At 38.0% G+C, this 16,709-nt stretch overlaps 1 protein-coding gene across 2 annotated transcripts in view; it reads left to right on the top strand.

Annotated features, from left to right (window-relative positions):
• CACNA2D1 (calcium voltage-gated channel auxiliary subunit alpha2delta 1) overlaps nt 1-16,709 on the top strand; it is a 361,672-nt gene that overhangs the window by 251,562 nt on the left and 93,401 nt on the right. For both annotated transcript variants that reach the window (XM_054179081.1, XM_054179082.1), the window contains exons 8-10: nt 4,957-5,026; nt 5,803-5,853; nt 6,937-7,036. In XM_054179081.1, coding sequence (XP_054035056.1) covers nt 4,957-5,026; nt 5,803-5,853; nt 6,937-7,036 — 221 coding nt within the window. The remainder of the gene's footprint in view (nt 1-4,956; nt 5,027-5,802; nt 5,854-6,936; nt 7,037-16,709) is intronic.

Here is a 16,709-nt window from a genome sequence, read left to right as displayed (position 1 = left end):
ACCACCATACCATAATGCTGAAGTTTGTACCGTGTGTTTTTATGATACAAATTAAAATCTCCAGAGCATGCTTTTACAGGAGAAAAACAACAAAAACAACCAAAAAAATCTTGCAGCTTCTGTACCTCTTCTCTTCAAGCTTTGATAGTCCAGCACCCTTTGCAGGGATGGTCCAGGTGAAATCTATGCAAGCAACATATTTATTGAGGATGAAATTCAAGTTTTATATGTGGAAGCAGAAATATTTTCGCCCAAACAGTGATAACACACAGCCATTGGAGAGGTCACTTGAAGCTGCAGACTGCGCTATGTGTTACACCTTCAAATCACTTTCATTTCTTTTGGCATGTTGGGACCAAATAAAGCAATGGATTTGTTTGCATATGGACAGTTCCCATATAAGATTGATTGCTGAACTGATCTGCGGTGAAAGTGAGTGCAGTATTGCCACGAACCACATAGGTAATGCATTCTGAAAAAGCCCCTCTGAGAGATGATTATCCTCTCTTTTCTGTGCAGTGATGATGCTATCAGAGTTAGAGGACATTGCACAGAGCTGTCTGTGTTAAATAGATTTTACCTGAAGATAATTTGAGCTTCTGGCAATTTTAAGTCATAGACTGAGTAAAATAGTTAAGAGATGGCTGCATTCAGTCTTGTCTGAACTTCTATGGTAGCTCAGAGTTGGTCAAGCACAATCTCTGTTTTGAGGGGGTTAGTACTAATTGGTTTTTAATCCAAGACATTATGGTATAAATATCCTGAACTTTAAGTGTAATGGTGCAAATCACTTTATGGTAATTAATGTTAGAGGTTATTAAAGTTACAGATGTTTATTATTTTGAAGGAGAAGAGGAGAAAGGAGTTAGTATAGCTTTCTAGTACTTAGCCACAAAAAGGAATGCAGCCAAGGTCAGCAAAGCTGAGAAAAGGCACCAGCTAGTAGCAGCTAGAGTGAAGTAGTGAAAGAGAGACAAAATAGTTTATGCAACTGCTTTTTATCAGCTTTAACAAATACTTGTTTGCCTAACCCAGTAGATGCTACATTGAGGTTGACTGCCCAGAAAATCTCTGAAATGAAAAGGTAGTGAAGTTTAATTGAAGACAATAGAAGATGGCATTTGTGTCTTACTATAAGCTTTAAGGCTCTTTCCATAATGTGTTGCAGGGATGTAATGCTGTTAATAAGTCATCTGTGCCTCGCACACTCATACCTGACCATAGAGTGGAGTAGATGTAAATGAGGTCTCATTTGGCAAAACTCTCCAAAAAAGGCCTCCCACATGACACTCACCTATGCCTCTGGAATCATCTCATGAATTAAATATAAGCACATGTAACCAGGGTCTCTTTTTCCTGAGCGATACTTTCATGTAGGCTTTACTCTTTGACAACCTCTCCTGCATTAATTGATTTTGCATGTAATCAACAAAACAGGATTTCCACTCTACATGTGCAGAAAGAACAGAAAAGTATTCCTTACTCTTGCTTGAGATATAGCCAGGCCTGTATCTCCATAATGCAAATACAGAAGTGAGAGGGTTATCAAATCTAATGAATAGTTTATAAAACATCAAACCTACCTATATGCCAGACAAGAAAATCATCAAAGGAGAACATTATTGAAACCTAATGTATGCAAGAGAGCTGTGTAGTGTTAACATAGTTCAACAACATTAGTAAGCAACAAAAATCATGAGTCAGACTTCTTCAAGACATTAGGTGAACCAGGTTCCAAAGCATCTGAAAAAAAATGCCCATTTTATACAATAGGTTATATAAATAAAACTTAAAGTCTTTATGTTCAACTTGGGCTTTTTTGATTGTTTAGATTGTTTTGTTTTGTTAGGTTTTTGTTTGTTTGTTTTTAGAAATGTGTAATCATTTTTGTGTGTATGTACTTCATTTTGCTTTCCTTTTAGACCATATAATGGCCTTTGCCAATAAGATATAAGACAATTTCCTGAAATTACCTTATTGTCATGGAGTCATAGTATAGTTTGGGTTGGAAGGGAGCTGCAAAGGTCATCTAGTCAAACCCACCTCTATGGTGATCATAGACATCCTGATCAGATTGCTCAGAGCCTTGTCAAGCCTCACTTTGAGTGTCTCCAGTGACGGGGCCTCAACCATCTCACTGGGCAACCTATTCCAGAGTTCCAGCACCCTCATGCTAAAGAATTTACTCTTAATCTCCAATCTAAATCTCCGAATCCCTAATTTCAAACCATTGCTCCTTGTCCTAGCACTACAGGCTTTTAGATACCAGTCTCAAAAGTTGTGGTTTTTAATTTCTGAAAATTTCAAAGCCTCCTGTCCCTTCAGCTCTCAAAGGATCTGTCTGGTGGTCTAGTGTGAAACCACAGAAAATACTGGAATAGATTTAGTAGTTCTTCTGATGTGTAATAACATGTAGTGTTTTCTGTGGCTGGTAAATGTCCTGTGGGTTATGCTTGGTTTAAAGGTTCTAGTAACTGTTGTGCCAAGTCAGGTTATGTTCACTTAGGAAAGGGTTCATTTAGTAAAATAAAGAATGAGCAGTTAGTCAAAGCCAGTGGCTTTTATATTCATGGGTAAAGAAGAAATAATTCTTCCCATTTGTCTTAGGTTAATATTTTTCAGGAAGAATCCTGGAGCTGCCTATATATGTTTCTTGATTTCCTAGACAGAAAAATGATTAACATCAAGAAATATCTCACCCAGTGCTATTGGCAAACAGTGAGAAAGCAAATTGCAGAACATTATTTCATTTTGTGTAATGTTTCACATTTTTATGTGTGCTCATTAAGCTGTCAAAAGGTTTTGAAAGTCTCATTTTGTTTTTCAGTAAGGAAAACATTCCTGCCTTTGCTGAAAATTATGGTGAAGCTTAGATTAAATGCTTGAAAAAGGTTATTAATCTTTTAATTTTCTTTACAGAAACATGGATATTTTCATCTTATTTTATTTACAGAATATGCCATGCTTTCATGTTCTGATTTGCATTTTTAGGTAAAGCTTTCTTGAAGCAGCATATAATTTCTAGATGCATGTAAGAGCTTTGGATTAGTGCAGTATTATCATATACATTAATTAACTTTCAATTAATTAATTTTCACATTAAACACTTGTAAAAAATAAAACAAGCAAACAAGTTATTTCTTATTCTAAAGCACTATGTTTTAGCTTCTGGTTCCATTGAAGCTAGTGGTCAGTTATAGTCAGTACCTATATCTTCAACACAACTTGGCCCTTTAAGGTCTTTATCTATTGTAGAGTCATAGAATGGTTTGGGTTGGAAGGAACCTCCAAAGCTCATTTAGTCCAAGCCCCCTGAACTGAGCAGGGACATATTCCATTAGATCAGGTTGCTCAGAGCCTTGGTGACCCTCACCTTGAATGTCTCCAGGGATGAGGGCTCAGCTACCTCTCTGGACAACCTGTTCCAGTTTTCCACCACCCTCATGGTAAAGAACTTGTTCCTAACATCCAACATAAATCTCCTCTAATCATAGAATCATAGAATCAACAAGGTTGGAAAAGATCTCAGAGATCATCAAGTCCAGCCTATTACCTAATATCTAGCACCTCACGACTAACTAAACCATGGCTTCAAGTGCCACATCAAATCCTTTTATGAATACCTCCAGGGACGGTGACTCCACCACCTCCCTGGGCAGCACATTCCAATGGCAAATCACTCTTTGTGTGAAGAACTTTCTCCTCACCTCAACCCTAAGCTTTCCCTGGTGCAGCTTGAGTCTATGTTCTCTTGTTCTGTCACTGGTTGCCTGGAAGAAGAGACCATCCCCTACCTGGCTACAACCACCCTTCAGATAGCTGTAAAGAGCAATAAGGTCTCCCCTGAGCCTCCTGTTCTCCAAGCTGAACAACCCCAGCACCCTTAGCCTGTCCTTAGAGCAGAGGTGTTCCAGCCCCTTGATTGTTCTCATGGCCCTCCTCTGGACCTGCTCCATCAGGTCAATGTCCTTCCTGTGTTAAGGGATGCAGAGCTGGATGCAGTAGTCCAGGTGAGATGAACAAAGTGGCAGAATCACCTCTCTTGACCTGCTGGCCACACTTAAATCTATGTGTAAATCTGGGGTCAGAGTGGCTGGAGAGCTGCCAAACGGAGAGGGACCTGGGGGTGCTGATTGACACCCGCCTAAACATGAGCCAGCAGTGTGCCCAGATGGCCAAGAAGGCCAATGGCATCCTGGCCTGTATTAGGAATAGTGTGGCCAGCAGGAGCAGGGAGGTCATTGTGCCCCTGGACTCTGCATTGGTTAGGCCACACCTTGAGTACTGTGTCCAGTTCTGGGCCCCTCAGTTTAGGAAGGACATCGAGACACTTGAACGTGTCCAGAGAAGGGCAACAAGGCTGGTGAGAGGCCTTGAGCACAAGCCCTATGAGGAGAGGCTGAGGGAGCTGGGATTGTTTAGCCTGGAGAAGAGAAGGATCAGAGGCGACCTCATTGCCCTCTACAACTACCTGAAGGGTGGTTGTAGCCAGGTGGGGGTTGGTCTCTTCTCCCAGGCAACCAGCACCAGAACAAGGGGACACAGTCTCAAGTTGTGTCAGGGGAGGTTTAGACTCGAGGTGAGGAAAAAGTTCTTCACTGAGCGAGTCATTCGTCATTGGAATGGGCTGCCCAGGGAGGTGGTGGAGTCGCCGTCCCTGGAGGTGTTCAAGGGGAGATTGGACGTGGCGCTTGGTGCTATGATCTAGTTGTGAGGTCTGTTGGAACAGGTTGGACTTGATGATCCTTGGGGTCTCTTCCAACCTTAGTTACTGTGATACTGTGATACTGTGTGTAGATTTATTGTGTTATATTCTATGCCCATATATATAGGAGTATATAGGTATTGGAAAACCAGGCATTTTATATCCATACCAAATGTTGATATTGATTTACTATATTATTATATTTAAAATACTTAAGAGAATTTTAATAATTTATACTTTTTCATTTTTAGCTTCCCCATGGGTAGATAAAAGTAGAACTCCAAACAAAATAGATCTGTACGATGTTCGCAGAAGACCGTGGTAAGCTTTCTTTAAAGCACTGATGTATATATCACTTGCTTTCTAGATGGATTTCTAAAGACAAATATTTCTGATTTTCTGATTATTTATGTCTAATAATTCTTATTTTTAGATATTGATATTCTAAAAAATTAATAAATAATCAGCATTTGTGCTGAATAAATAATTTTCTGATCACAATACTCTGTATGCAATATCCCCTGTAATGTGTTGTACCATTGCATTACATGGACCTTGTTGTAGAAGGATAACAAGCAAATAGCTATGAGGCAATTAAAAACTTTGATTATATGCCAAAGTACCAATATATATCAGTGGTTTAGACACACTGGTAACTGGCAAGAGAACAGTGGGCCTGGTTCTCATCTCTTTTTTCTGTATATCTTTCAAGGCATACTGAAATTGGAGCTCATATTCATAGTTGACAATATTCTTTCAAAGGTGAAGGGTGAAGCATTTTTCCCAAAGTTGGGCTCATGTAACAATTCGTCTGTCATCAAGATGTTTAGCTCTGAAGTAGCATTTGTTTTTCATTTATCAACATGTGAAATTAGTGAATTTTTGTCAGTATATCCTGCTTCTTTTTCTAACATGGTTTAGTCTTGACTTAGAATTCTGACACAGCAAATGAGAAAATAATGACACATGGTCTTTTACTAACTACAAGAAGATTTTGTTAATTCAATTAGATTCAATTTAGAGATTGCAGCATTTTCCATCACACATAACAAAAGTGTTTGCAGATTTGTGTCATTTGTGCCCATTCTTTATTTCAGGTATATCCAAGGAGCTGCATCTCCCAAAGACATGCTGATTTTAGTTGATGCGTAAGTGTTTAATGGCTGGCTAATGACATTAGAGGGATAAAAGTTTTTAGAGACATTGAGCAAATCTCTGTATGCTGGAAGATGGAGAGAGGATTGAAAATTCCTCGTATGCAAGGATCAAATATCTTGGTAAAGACAAAATAAATAAACAGGAAAAAGTCATTCCAGAAAGCCCAAACCTAAAAAATATTTAAAGTGGGGACTGAGAAGTGGCTTTTAAGTTTCTTAAATATTATTCTGCTTTTATCTTCTTAATTACTGAAGTAATCAACTGAAAGTTTCTCCTGTGCATGCCAAGATGCGTTGTAAAACAAACAAACCCACACAAATTACTAATCCCATTACAATAGATTGATCATGGTTTAAGCCTGAAATGTAAGACTTTGCATGTTTTACCATACATATTTAAAAATTGCCAAGTTTGATTACTATAAAATATACATAGAAATTAAAACAACAACAACACCCCCAAAAAATCTCTACCTTGGCAAGGCTTCCTTTGTTTAGCTAATGTTCAACGTTACCCAAGGAAGGGATTGAAGGAAGCATTGAACCCAGAATGTTGAACATATTGCTTTATGCTGAAAAAAATTATCAGTAAGAGAATTTGCATTTAATGCTTTTAGATGTACTGATGTGCTTTTTTATCAGCAGTGAGTTTTAGTAGCTTTTCTTATTTCTTCAGCTTAGGTTTTGCCTTGAATCAAACTAGCTGTTGATTGATAATCTAAAGATGTAAATCTGTGTGTAGGAGTTGGAAATGCTTAGTTAATGGTTAAAGGTGGTAAACTCCCTCAGACTTCTTGAAGGAAAATGGATTTCTTGAAAGGAAAAATTAGGCGATAATGTACCATTATCACCTCATCCGTGCCACTGGATGCAGAATTTGAGTGGTGGGTTTGGACTTAATATTTTATTATAATACTGTAGTAACACTATTGATGAGCCAGAGAATTCAGGAGAATTATTGCCAATTTTAATGTGAATGTTGGTGAGAGTTGTGGTAAGTAATTTGTATTTTCTTTGCATTTTTATAATGAAATTTCTTAAATTCAACTTTTTTTTCTTGTGGATTTCTGTTAGGAGTGGGAGTGTCAGTGGCTTGACGTTGAAGCTAATCCGCACCTCGGTCATTGAGATGTTGGAAACCTTGTCTGATGATGACTTTGTGAATGTAGTTTCAGTGAGTATCTCTTTCTAACCCAAAATTTACATTGTCAACAAAGCCATAAGCAAACTATTTTAAATGCCAGATAGGAGATACCTGATTGTTTCTCTCACAAGAGACTATACCAATATCAGAAGTTTCTTTGAATAGTGCTTATTGCTTCATCATCTGATTGTCAGTCTATCTAGACCTTTCTCCAAGTACTAGAGAGAAGCTTTTTGGCATTTCCTGTGTTAAAGTTTTTAATAGTGGATTATTCCATTTTCTTTAGTCTAAATTGCAATTAAAAAATCCCAACAAACTAAGGGGTTTATTATTATTATTATTATTATTATTATTATTATTATTATTATTACTACTATTATTAAAGGAATTAAGCTTTTCTGTAATGCTATTAGGGAGCTGAAATTTTGCTGTTAGGTTCACTGGTTTAAAAAAAAAGAAAAAGAGTACTTTTGAACTGCTGGGGATTGATTAATGTGTTCAATGGACCTGTGGAGCTTTCACCATTGGAAAATCTGGATCCCAACTATCTCTTGATTTACACATAGAATCATAGTGAGGAGGGATATCTTCCACTAGATCAGGTTGCTCATAACATTGTCAAGTCTCACCTTTGAATATCTTCAGGGAGAGGGCCTCAACTGCCTCCCTAGGCAACTTATTCCAGTGTTCCACCACCCTCATGTTAAAGAACTTGTTCCTAATATCCAATCTAATTCCCCTCTTTAATTTCAAAGCATTGACCCTCATCCTATCACTGCAGGCCTTTGGAAACAGTCCCTCTACAGCTTTCTTGTAGGCCCTCTTCCGACACTGGAAGGCTGCTATTAGGTCTCCCTGGAGCCTTCTCTTCTCCAGGCTGAACAACCCCAGCTCATAGAATCACAGAATATATCTGGTTGGAAAACACCCCAAACATCCAATATAATCCTCAATCCAGCACTGAAGAGTCAACACTAAACCATGTCTCTAAGTGCCAGGTCCACACACCACTTGAACAGCCCCAGGAATAATAACACCATTACTTCCCTAGGTGGACTGCTCCAATGTTTAAGAACCCTTGCAGTGAAGAAATATTTCCTAGTATCCATCCAAAAACTCCTCTGCTTCAGCTTGTAACCATTTCTTCTAGTCCTCTTGTTTTTCATCAAGGAGAAGAGTCTATCCCCCTTCTGGCTCCATCATCCTTTCAGGTAGTTGTAGAAAGTCATAGCTCCTTCTGCCTGTCCTCAGATGGGAGGTGTTCCAGTCCCCTGAATACTTTTGTCTTCTTTCTCAGGGCTCACTCCATCAGGTCCATGTCCTTCTTGTGTTGAGGGCTCCAGAGCTGGATGCTCTCGTGAGGTCTCAGGATGTTGACTTGCTGGAACGAGTCCAGAGAAGAGCAACAAAGTTAGTGAGGGGTTTGGAACATAAGCCCTACGAGGAGAGGCTGAGGGAGCTGAGGTTGCTTAGCCTGAAGAAGAGGAGACTCAGGGGTGACCTTATTACTCTCTACAACTACCTGAAGGGAGGTTGTAGACAGACGGATGTTGGTCTCTTCTCCCAGGCAGCCAGTACCAGAACAAGAGGACACAGTCTCAGACTGCACCAGGGGAGGTTCAGGCTGGATGTTAGGAAAAAGTTGTATACAGAAAGAGTGATTGCCCTTTGAAATGGGCTGCCTGGGGAGGTGGTGGAGTCGCCATCACTGGAGGTTTTCAGAAGACTTGATGGGGTGCTTGGTGCCGTGGGTTAGTTGTTTGGGTGGTGTTGGATTGGTTGATGGGTTGGATGTGATGATCTTGAAGGTCTCTTCCAACCTGGTTTATTCTATGTATGTATTCTATGTATTCTATGTATGTAAAGAGACAGAATTGCCTCTCTCCATCTGCTGGCTATGCTTCTTTTGATGCTACTGGACTTCTGGGCTGCAAGTGCCCAGCTTCTCATGCACCTGCACACCCAAGTCCTTTACTGCAGGGCTGCTCTCAATTTCATCATCCTCCAGCCTGTATTGATATCAGGGATTACCCAGCATAACTGCTGAAGTGCTGGACATAGAATTTTTATCACCCTGGAGTACCTAAATATTCAACTTTTTCAACCTGTTTGTGTAATGTTTATTCAACTCAAGTATTCTGTTTATGTGAAAGAAATGTAGATTTATTCAATAGATTTTATGTTATTCCTTAAGGATATTTTGTCTTGAGGCATCCTGTTATTAGGCATCAGTGGCTAATTATAAGTTCAGAAAGCTAGGTGAAAATTTTCAATTAATACAACATTAGCGGATGGATATATGAAAACCCAGCAGTAACTGGAAATTAGCCACAATTTTTCTTGCTCCACTGAATCTTTTGGCTAAGAAATCAACAGTTGGTTTATAGCTTAGCTATAATCAGTGTATTTAGCAATGTGGTTCTGAGTGAACTAGAGAGCTATTTTGCTTCTACTTTACTGACAAGATGTTGTCCCACAAAACCCATCTATGTGATGATTTATGCCCACAACTGAGACACATGGATTTAAGGTTGTGTCACCTCTATAAAGTGACAGGATGATTTAATTAACCTTGCCTGGTGTATGGAGAAATAATATGAAATAAAAATCTTCAAAGCAGTTGTGATAAAATACATTAATTCTTATGATTGAATATAGTTCTTCCATTTATTTCCAGTGTGAAAAGGCTGAATGAAATATTAAGTCATGTAAATATTGCCAGGGGTTAATATGTCAAAATTTCCTCTGAGATTTGTATTTTTCTTATCTGAAGTGCTGTGCTTTGTTGTTGAAAGAAAACCTGCTGTTTGATATAGCTTAAATGTGTGAGTAATACAGCTGTTTTCCCACTAATCTGGTTATATGCTTTGATAGCAGTAAGTGGTAGATGATAGGGGCAGCAATTCAATCTCAGCACGTTATGATTTAGCAACTTGGTTTCAAATGTTGACACAGAGAGTGCAATTTGTTTATGATTGTGAGTAGGCTGCAGTTCGCAGGAGAAACACATTTCAACTGCAAATCTATAGAGGTGCAAAAAACCACACAAAGGAAAAACCTGCCTTACAGCAACAGACATGCCAAAGGTCAGGAGCCACAAAGGTCTTTTAAATCACTTAGCCTTTGTAAAAATCTAAACCAGTATTTACTGTTTAGGAGATGGAGACCTACTGTTATGAGCATATAACAGGTGATAGACTCATGGCCTGGGAAAACTGAAAAGTTATCTCCTGCTTTTGCTGAGCCCTGCACATCAACTAACATTAGAGGGATGCAGATTTCTGGATTAATTGATTTCAAAGGAAAAGTTGTGCATCTAGCCTATTAAATTCTTTTTGGGGATAAAAGCCATCTGTTGAAGATACACACCTTATTTTAGGAAGAAATCAAGCATGATCGTGTCAGTGTGAGATTCTGCTACTGAACTAGTTCTGTTGGTTGTTCTAGAGGAAATGGAGTCTCCAGTGAGAAGAGGCCTACAGGCAGGTTTGCTAATGTACTTCAGTCCTTACTTTCTTATTCTCCATAATGGACATTATTAAGGAGAAATTCCAAAGACATCTACCACCTTTTCCATTATTATGTAAATTAAAGACAGACAATCAGGCTCCCACCGTAGGAGAGAAACATCTTTGTTACTGATTTAATCCTGGAACATTTCAGGTGGTGAATCACAGGAGCTCAAATGAAGCATACGGTCTCCTAGGCATCAGAGCTCTGTGAGGCACTAAACAAATATCTCTTATTTCTTTTTCAAGGAGGTAATTTTTTTTCTCCAGTCAGTGAGAATTGAGATAAAGGTAAGTGTTTGGCTGAGGATTGGTCTTCATGATTCTCTTTACAATCCATCTAATTGTATCATGACCTTGCAGTTTTTCTTAAATCAATTTCAAGAAAATGGGGAAAGATGACAGCTAAAGAGAAATTTATCTTCACAGGAATGATTCCTAATGAAAAATAGTTAACATTCCTTAGTAGAAGGTCATTATCTTGTACCTTCCCCATTCAGGGACCAAGTGAATTTGTTGTATATATTCTCATACAGGCCTGTTTAGCAAACACTGTAGGTGCTCGGTTAAACAAAGCTCAAAGAAGTTATAAACAAAATCTAGTATTCAATTTCAGCATTGATAAAAAGTACAGGTAGAGATAGGCTGTGTAGCTTTGGAAATACATGTGTGGGAAATAGATATAGAGGATATGTTTAGCAAATGCAATGCAGATGAGTATTCTGCAATAACAATGGAGAAAATTTGGGAACTATGGAAACCCACCAATTCATTAGAAGTTAGGAAGAATTGGGGGTTTAACGGGTTAATGAGAGTAGTAATGCAGTAGTATAAGCAACATGATAAAATGTTTGTCTGCAGAATTACAGTTTCATTTTTTATCCCATCTAAAGAGAGAATCGAGACAAGAGTCAATGATCCTATGGGAATATATTTCAGGTGAGGCTGGAGTTGAAAGATTAGGGTACAGAGGATGTTTTATTAGCTGACTTTTTTGAAATGAAGTAAATTGACTTCAGTGGGACCCTGATCCTCAGGAAAGAAAACTTTGTATGAAGAAAAATAAAAAATGAAGGACCACTAGGAGTCAAATTCTTGCAATCTTTTTGTAGTCTTCATCTGACTTGATGAATTAGAAATACTTGTACAGCTTCAGTGACATGGCTAAAGACAACTTCCCATCTAACTAGTGTATGGATTGATGGTTCACTTTCACTCCTGGGAGTCAAATGATGAGTTGTTGAACTCAGATTTTGACTGTGTGTCTCCTTTGTTCTGGCTGAATTCTCTTACATAAATGTGAATTATACCACTAATTTAATACAAAAATGTTTTAGTCAGATTTTACAGAAAAAGATTTTAAGTGTCTTCTGTGAGGACTGAAAGTGGCTTATGGTTGATTTTTTGGTTCTTGAAAGGGTGAGAGAAACCCTGGTTGTTAAAGTCCTGAGTGAGTCATTCAAGAAGCTGGATTTCTGACCAGGCATTTTCTTTCTTTTTGTGTGTTGCTGTTTGCTTTAACATAGCTTATTTTTTACTGTTTGTGTTTGTTGTGGAAAGAAAATATTCAAAAGATATGAAGCAAAAAGAAACAGAAATACTTGGAAAAGGAATAGGACAAAATTTTAAACAAGATCTATTTCATTTTACGTCTGTCTCAAAGTGTTAATTCTAGGGAACAGAGTAGTTGAGTGTCTGAATAGCCAAAGGGAATGAAAATTAGAAGCTGAAATTCTACATAAGGATGTCAGGAGCAGGGATATTGCTGGAAACTGTACATTCATTACTGTAGAGTATAGCTGACAATTCCAGATGACTAGAAATGTCACCTCCATTCCCACTCTGAGGGATTGCTTTGGGCGTCAATACAGATTTTTATTGTCTCCTCTTATAGTTGTCAAATGTCAGGACGTCAGACTCATAACAGCGCATGGCACGGGCTTCCGTGATCTCCAGAATAAATCCTAGCCCTCTAGTATATTATTAGTATTTAAAATTAGTAGTTTTGCAGTATATAAAATGAGGTGATAGCTTTATCTCATAGTTCCAAAGGTTAATAGAGATGTTGTCTATTTCCAGTTTCTTATTTTTCAGTAAAGCGCAGGCTTCATTAAACATAGCATCCATCCTGTAGTTTTAATGGCATGTCAGTTGTTGGGCCAAAGTGCATTTCTAGGTCAGCTTCCCAGCTAGGTGACAGTTATTAGGGGACATTCTAACAGTATAATTAAAAATCTGTGGTGGGTGAATGGTCTTTCAGACAATAAACTCATACCTTACCAGTTTGGAAGAGGCTGGGCTGAGCTGACCTCAATGACTCACTGTGTTCATGAAAAGCGAAAAAAAAAAGAGAAAGAAAATGCAGGCTGTCCATAAGATTTGGTCCCACTTTTTAAATGTAATTTATATAAAAGTCATTTATTTGGTATGTGAAAATTTTAAGACACATGTGGCAAGATGTTAGTGTGGTGTGAATCTAAAGGATTAGTTAGGCAAACCATGAATGAAGTACTCATCAACTTCTCAAATCCTAATGCTTTCAAGACTCACACCTTTCCCTCCTGTCTGACACTTCTTTGCCTTAGCAGCAGCATCTCACACATCAGCAATGTGCTACTGCAGCCTCCTTGCTGCTCAGGAAGTCCAAGCGCCATCAGCAGCCCGATACTGCAAGGGAGAGAGGCACATTTAAGTCAAGCTATAGGAATATGTTGTAGCTCTCTGCAATCCCATTTATATGGCCTGATGCCAAAATTTCTTTCTTGTAATTTTGTGCATTAACTGCAAGTCTTGTTCTTGATGCCCTGAACAGAAAGCTCACACACACAAGTGAATGTATAGATAAGGGTTTAATACTCAAACCTTTATCTCTGCTGGACCAGCAATAGAACCTGAGAAAACAGGATGAAGCTGTCAGGGAAAGTTCAGTCTGGACCTTAGGAAGAGCTTCTTCCCCATGAGGATGGTCAGTTGCTGTAGCAGACTCCCTAGAAAAGTAATCATGGCACCATGCCTGTCAGATTTAAAGGAGTGCCTGAATGACACTCTAGGTTATACAGTTTAGTTTTAGGTAGTTCTACAAGGAGTAGGCAGTTGGACTTGATGATCCTCATGGGTCCCTTCCAATTTGAGAATATGGTTAATTCTATTCTATTCTACTCTTCTCTATTGTATTGTATTATATTGTATTATATTTTACTCTATTGTATTGTATTATATTGTGTTGTATTGTATTGTATTGTATTTATGTTGTATTGTATTGTATTGTATTGTATTGTATTGTATTGTATTTATTCTATTCTATTCTATGTGATTCATCTTTTTGGTCATGGTTGTTTTGTGTTTTAAGCAACTTGAATTTGATTGAATGAAGCTTTCCCCAGTCAAGTGAAAATAATAACAATAGTGCTAATAATGCTAATAATGATATAGTAGTAATAATAATAACAACAACAACAACAACAACAACAATTGCAAAAGAATTTTCTACAAAGTCTCTTTTGGTTACTTTGGGTAGCAGTGCCATACAATGTGGACTGCAGAACTAGAGCACTGCAGTAGTGTGGTAGTTTGGATCAGTCAGCTTACTCAGGGTGATGCTAAATTTTGCAGTACTGAAATTTTCAGTGAAAGTTAGAAATAACATGATTTCAACTAAATAATGCATGCTAACTTAGCCACAGCATCATGAAATGACCATAAATGACTTCAGCTTGCTAAGCTAATTCATCTGTCACAATTAGCTGATGTTCTTTGTTACAGTGCTGAGATTCACAAAACAGCATCACACTTCATGTTCTGAACATTAATCCTCTTGTGCTCGGTGAGAGCTTTGCATTGATTTATATGCAGATAATCATATTGGTTGGAACGGCTAACAAAGCTAACTGAGAGAAGATTTTGGCCCAGTATTTGTTCTATTTCCAAACTTTTATCACATATTATGTTACAGTATTTTTTTTCAGCAGATATTTTGTGATCTAACAGTTCTATTATGGTTGAATGCTCTTGCCTATAGTACACATAGATACCTTTCACAATGAATTCTGATACATTTTAAATTTCAGGACATACTAATATTGTAAATTGTCACATAATTCCAATTTTATTTTATCCCATACTTGCAATTCATTTTAAGAAATGCAGGTGTGGTCCCTCTGAGCACTAGAATCAATGGTTTAGATTTTCCTTACAGTGTTTGAGAATTGTACTGTATTTCTGAAGACTATCTGTATGCAGGTCATAGAATAGAATAAAATAGAATTGAATTAACCAGGTTGAAGAAGACCTTTGAGATCATCAAGTCCAACCTATCATCCATCATCATCTAATCAACTAAACCACAGCACCAAGTGCCTCATTCAGTCTCTTCCTAAACACTTCCAGTGATGGTGACTCCACCACCTCCCTAGGCAGCCCACTCCAATGGCAAATCACTCTTTCTGTGAAGAATTTCTTCCTAACATCCAGCCTAAACCTCCCCTGGTGCAGCTTGAGACTGTGTGCTCTTGTTCTGTTGGTGGTTGCCTGGGAGAAGAGACCAATGACAGGAGAAAACAGTTATTTTATAGTGAGATATGAATGCTGAACTTTAACACCATATATTATTTTTTGTCGTGTCAAATTACAAACCTTTATTGCTTGAACTGCCTCACATTTTCTGTGTACTGAGATCTACATGGGAATAAAACTTTGCAAATTGCTTTCTTACTATTCCCTAAATGCATTCTGATAAATATTTATAAAGTCTTCTCACTGCTGAAATACAGATTCTAACTGGGCTTATTCAAGATTCAGTTATTCTTGGGATTAACCCTAAAATCCTATTACCAAGCATAAAGCAGTAGGGGAAAAAAAAACACCAAAAACAAAAAGCTCCACAAAGCTGGATTTAGCTACAAGATGAAAGCCTGATGAAATCAGGTCTATTTCAATATTGCTCATTTAATACATATAGATACAACTAGGTCACCAAGCTGATTTAGCCATGAGGTAGAAGTAGCATAGCAACAAACCTCAGCAGATTGAAAGTCAGCATCAGTAGCAACTGATTAGATCTTCAGCAAGCTGACTACATTTTTCTCAATTTTCAGTATTCCCCAAGTGATGTTTCTGATTTATTTACTCAGCATTCATAGTGTTGGTATTTCAAATGGTGGGAATTTTTAATCTGTGGTAAATTTCAGTACAGGAATTACTACTTTGTTCAAATTCATTTGATTTTCTATAAAAGATGGTCATTTCTGAATGTTTAAAAATACATATTTTGAAGTGAAGAATAGGTAGGCAGCAGCAGGTAAAGTTGTTGACAAGATGTGAGGTTTTGCCTAAATTTGGTGTTTGGCAACTTTGAAGATGCAGAAAGTCATCTAGGTTGGAGGTCATTTTACAGGGTTTCCATTGTGAGTGTTGTAAATATGATTATTAAAGCTGTTAGAAATTGAGATGCTTCTTTTAGTAATATGCATCCTTTGCATGGAAACAAACAAAACAAAATTCATCCTCCTGGAGCTGGGATGTCAGGTGTCATGAGGACCTTAATTTTTAAAGAGGAAGTTTAGGTTTTAAAACTCCATCTTTTTCACACGTTTGGCACACAGGAATATTTTATTGGTTTAATTGAAATGAGAAACATATACAACTCACAGAAGGTGCCAATGACCTCCACCAGGAGTGTAAAATTTCCCATTTCGAGCTAACAGTTTTAAGACGTTTAACTTGTTTTGTTGTAGTGCCACCTAGTGACTAAAACTTGAACAAGTTTTTTGACGTTTCGCTAATTGATTTTTTAAACTTTTATAGACTCATTCCTCCTTACCCTGTTGCTAGACTCCCTTAGGAAAATTCCCTCTCCAGCCTTCCTGTCGGATCCCTCCATGTACTGGAAGGCAGCTCTAAGGTCCCCATAGATACTTCTCTAGGCTACCTCAGCCTATCCTCACAGCAGATGTGCTCCAGCCCTTGGATCATCTTTGTGACACTCCCCTGGACTTGCTCCAGCAGGTCTGTGTCCCTCTGATGATGGAGACACTAGGACTCGATGAAGCATTCGAGGCAGGGTTTCACTGATTAATTGGGGTTAATTTGTTTATGTTGTTGTGTATTAATGAGGTAATTTACAAAAGATTTTGTGGTTTTGTTTGGTGGGTTGGTTTGGTTTGGTTTCAAATTCAGTCACAGAGCTAAAGCTGATT

This window comes from Dryobates pubescens, chromosome Z (genome assembly GCF_014839835.1).
Source record: "Dryobates pubescens isolate bDryPub1 chromosome Z, bDryPub1.pri, whole genome shotgun sequence".
Lineage (NCBI taxonomy): Eukaryota > Metazoa > Chordata > Aves > Piciformes > Picidae > Dryobates > Dryobates pubescens.
This window is presented reverse-complemented; position numbering and strand designations above follow the sequence as displayed.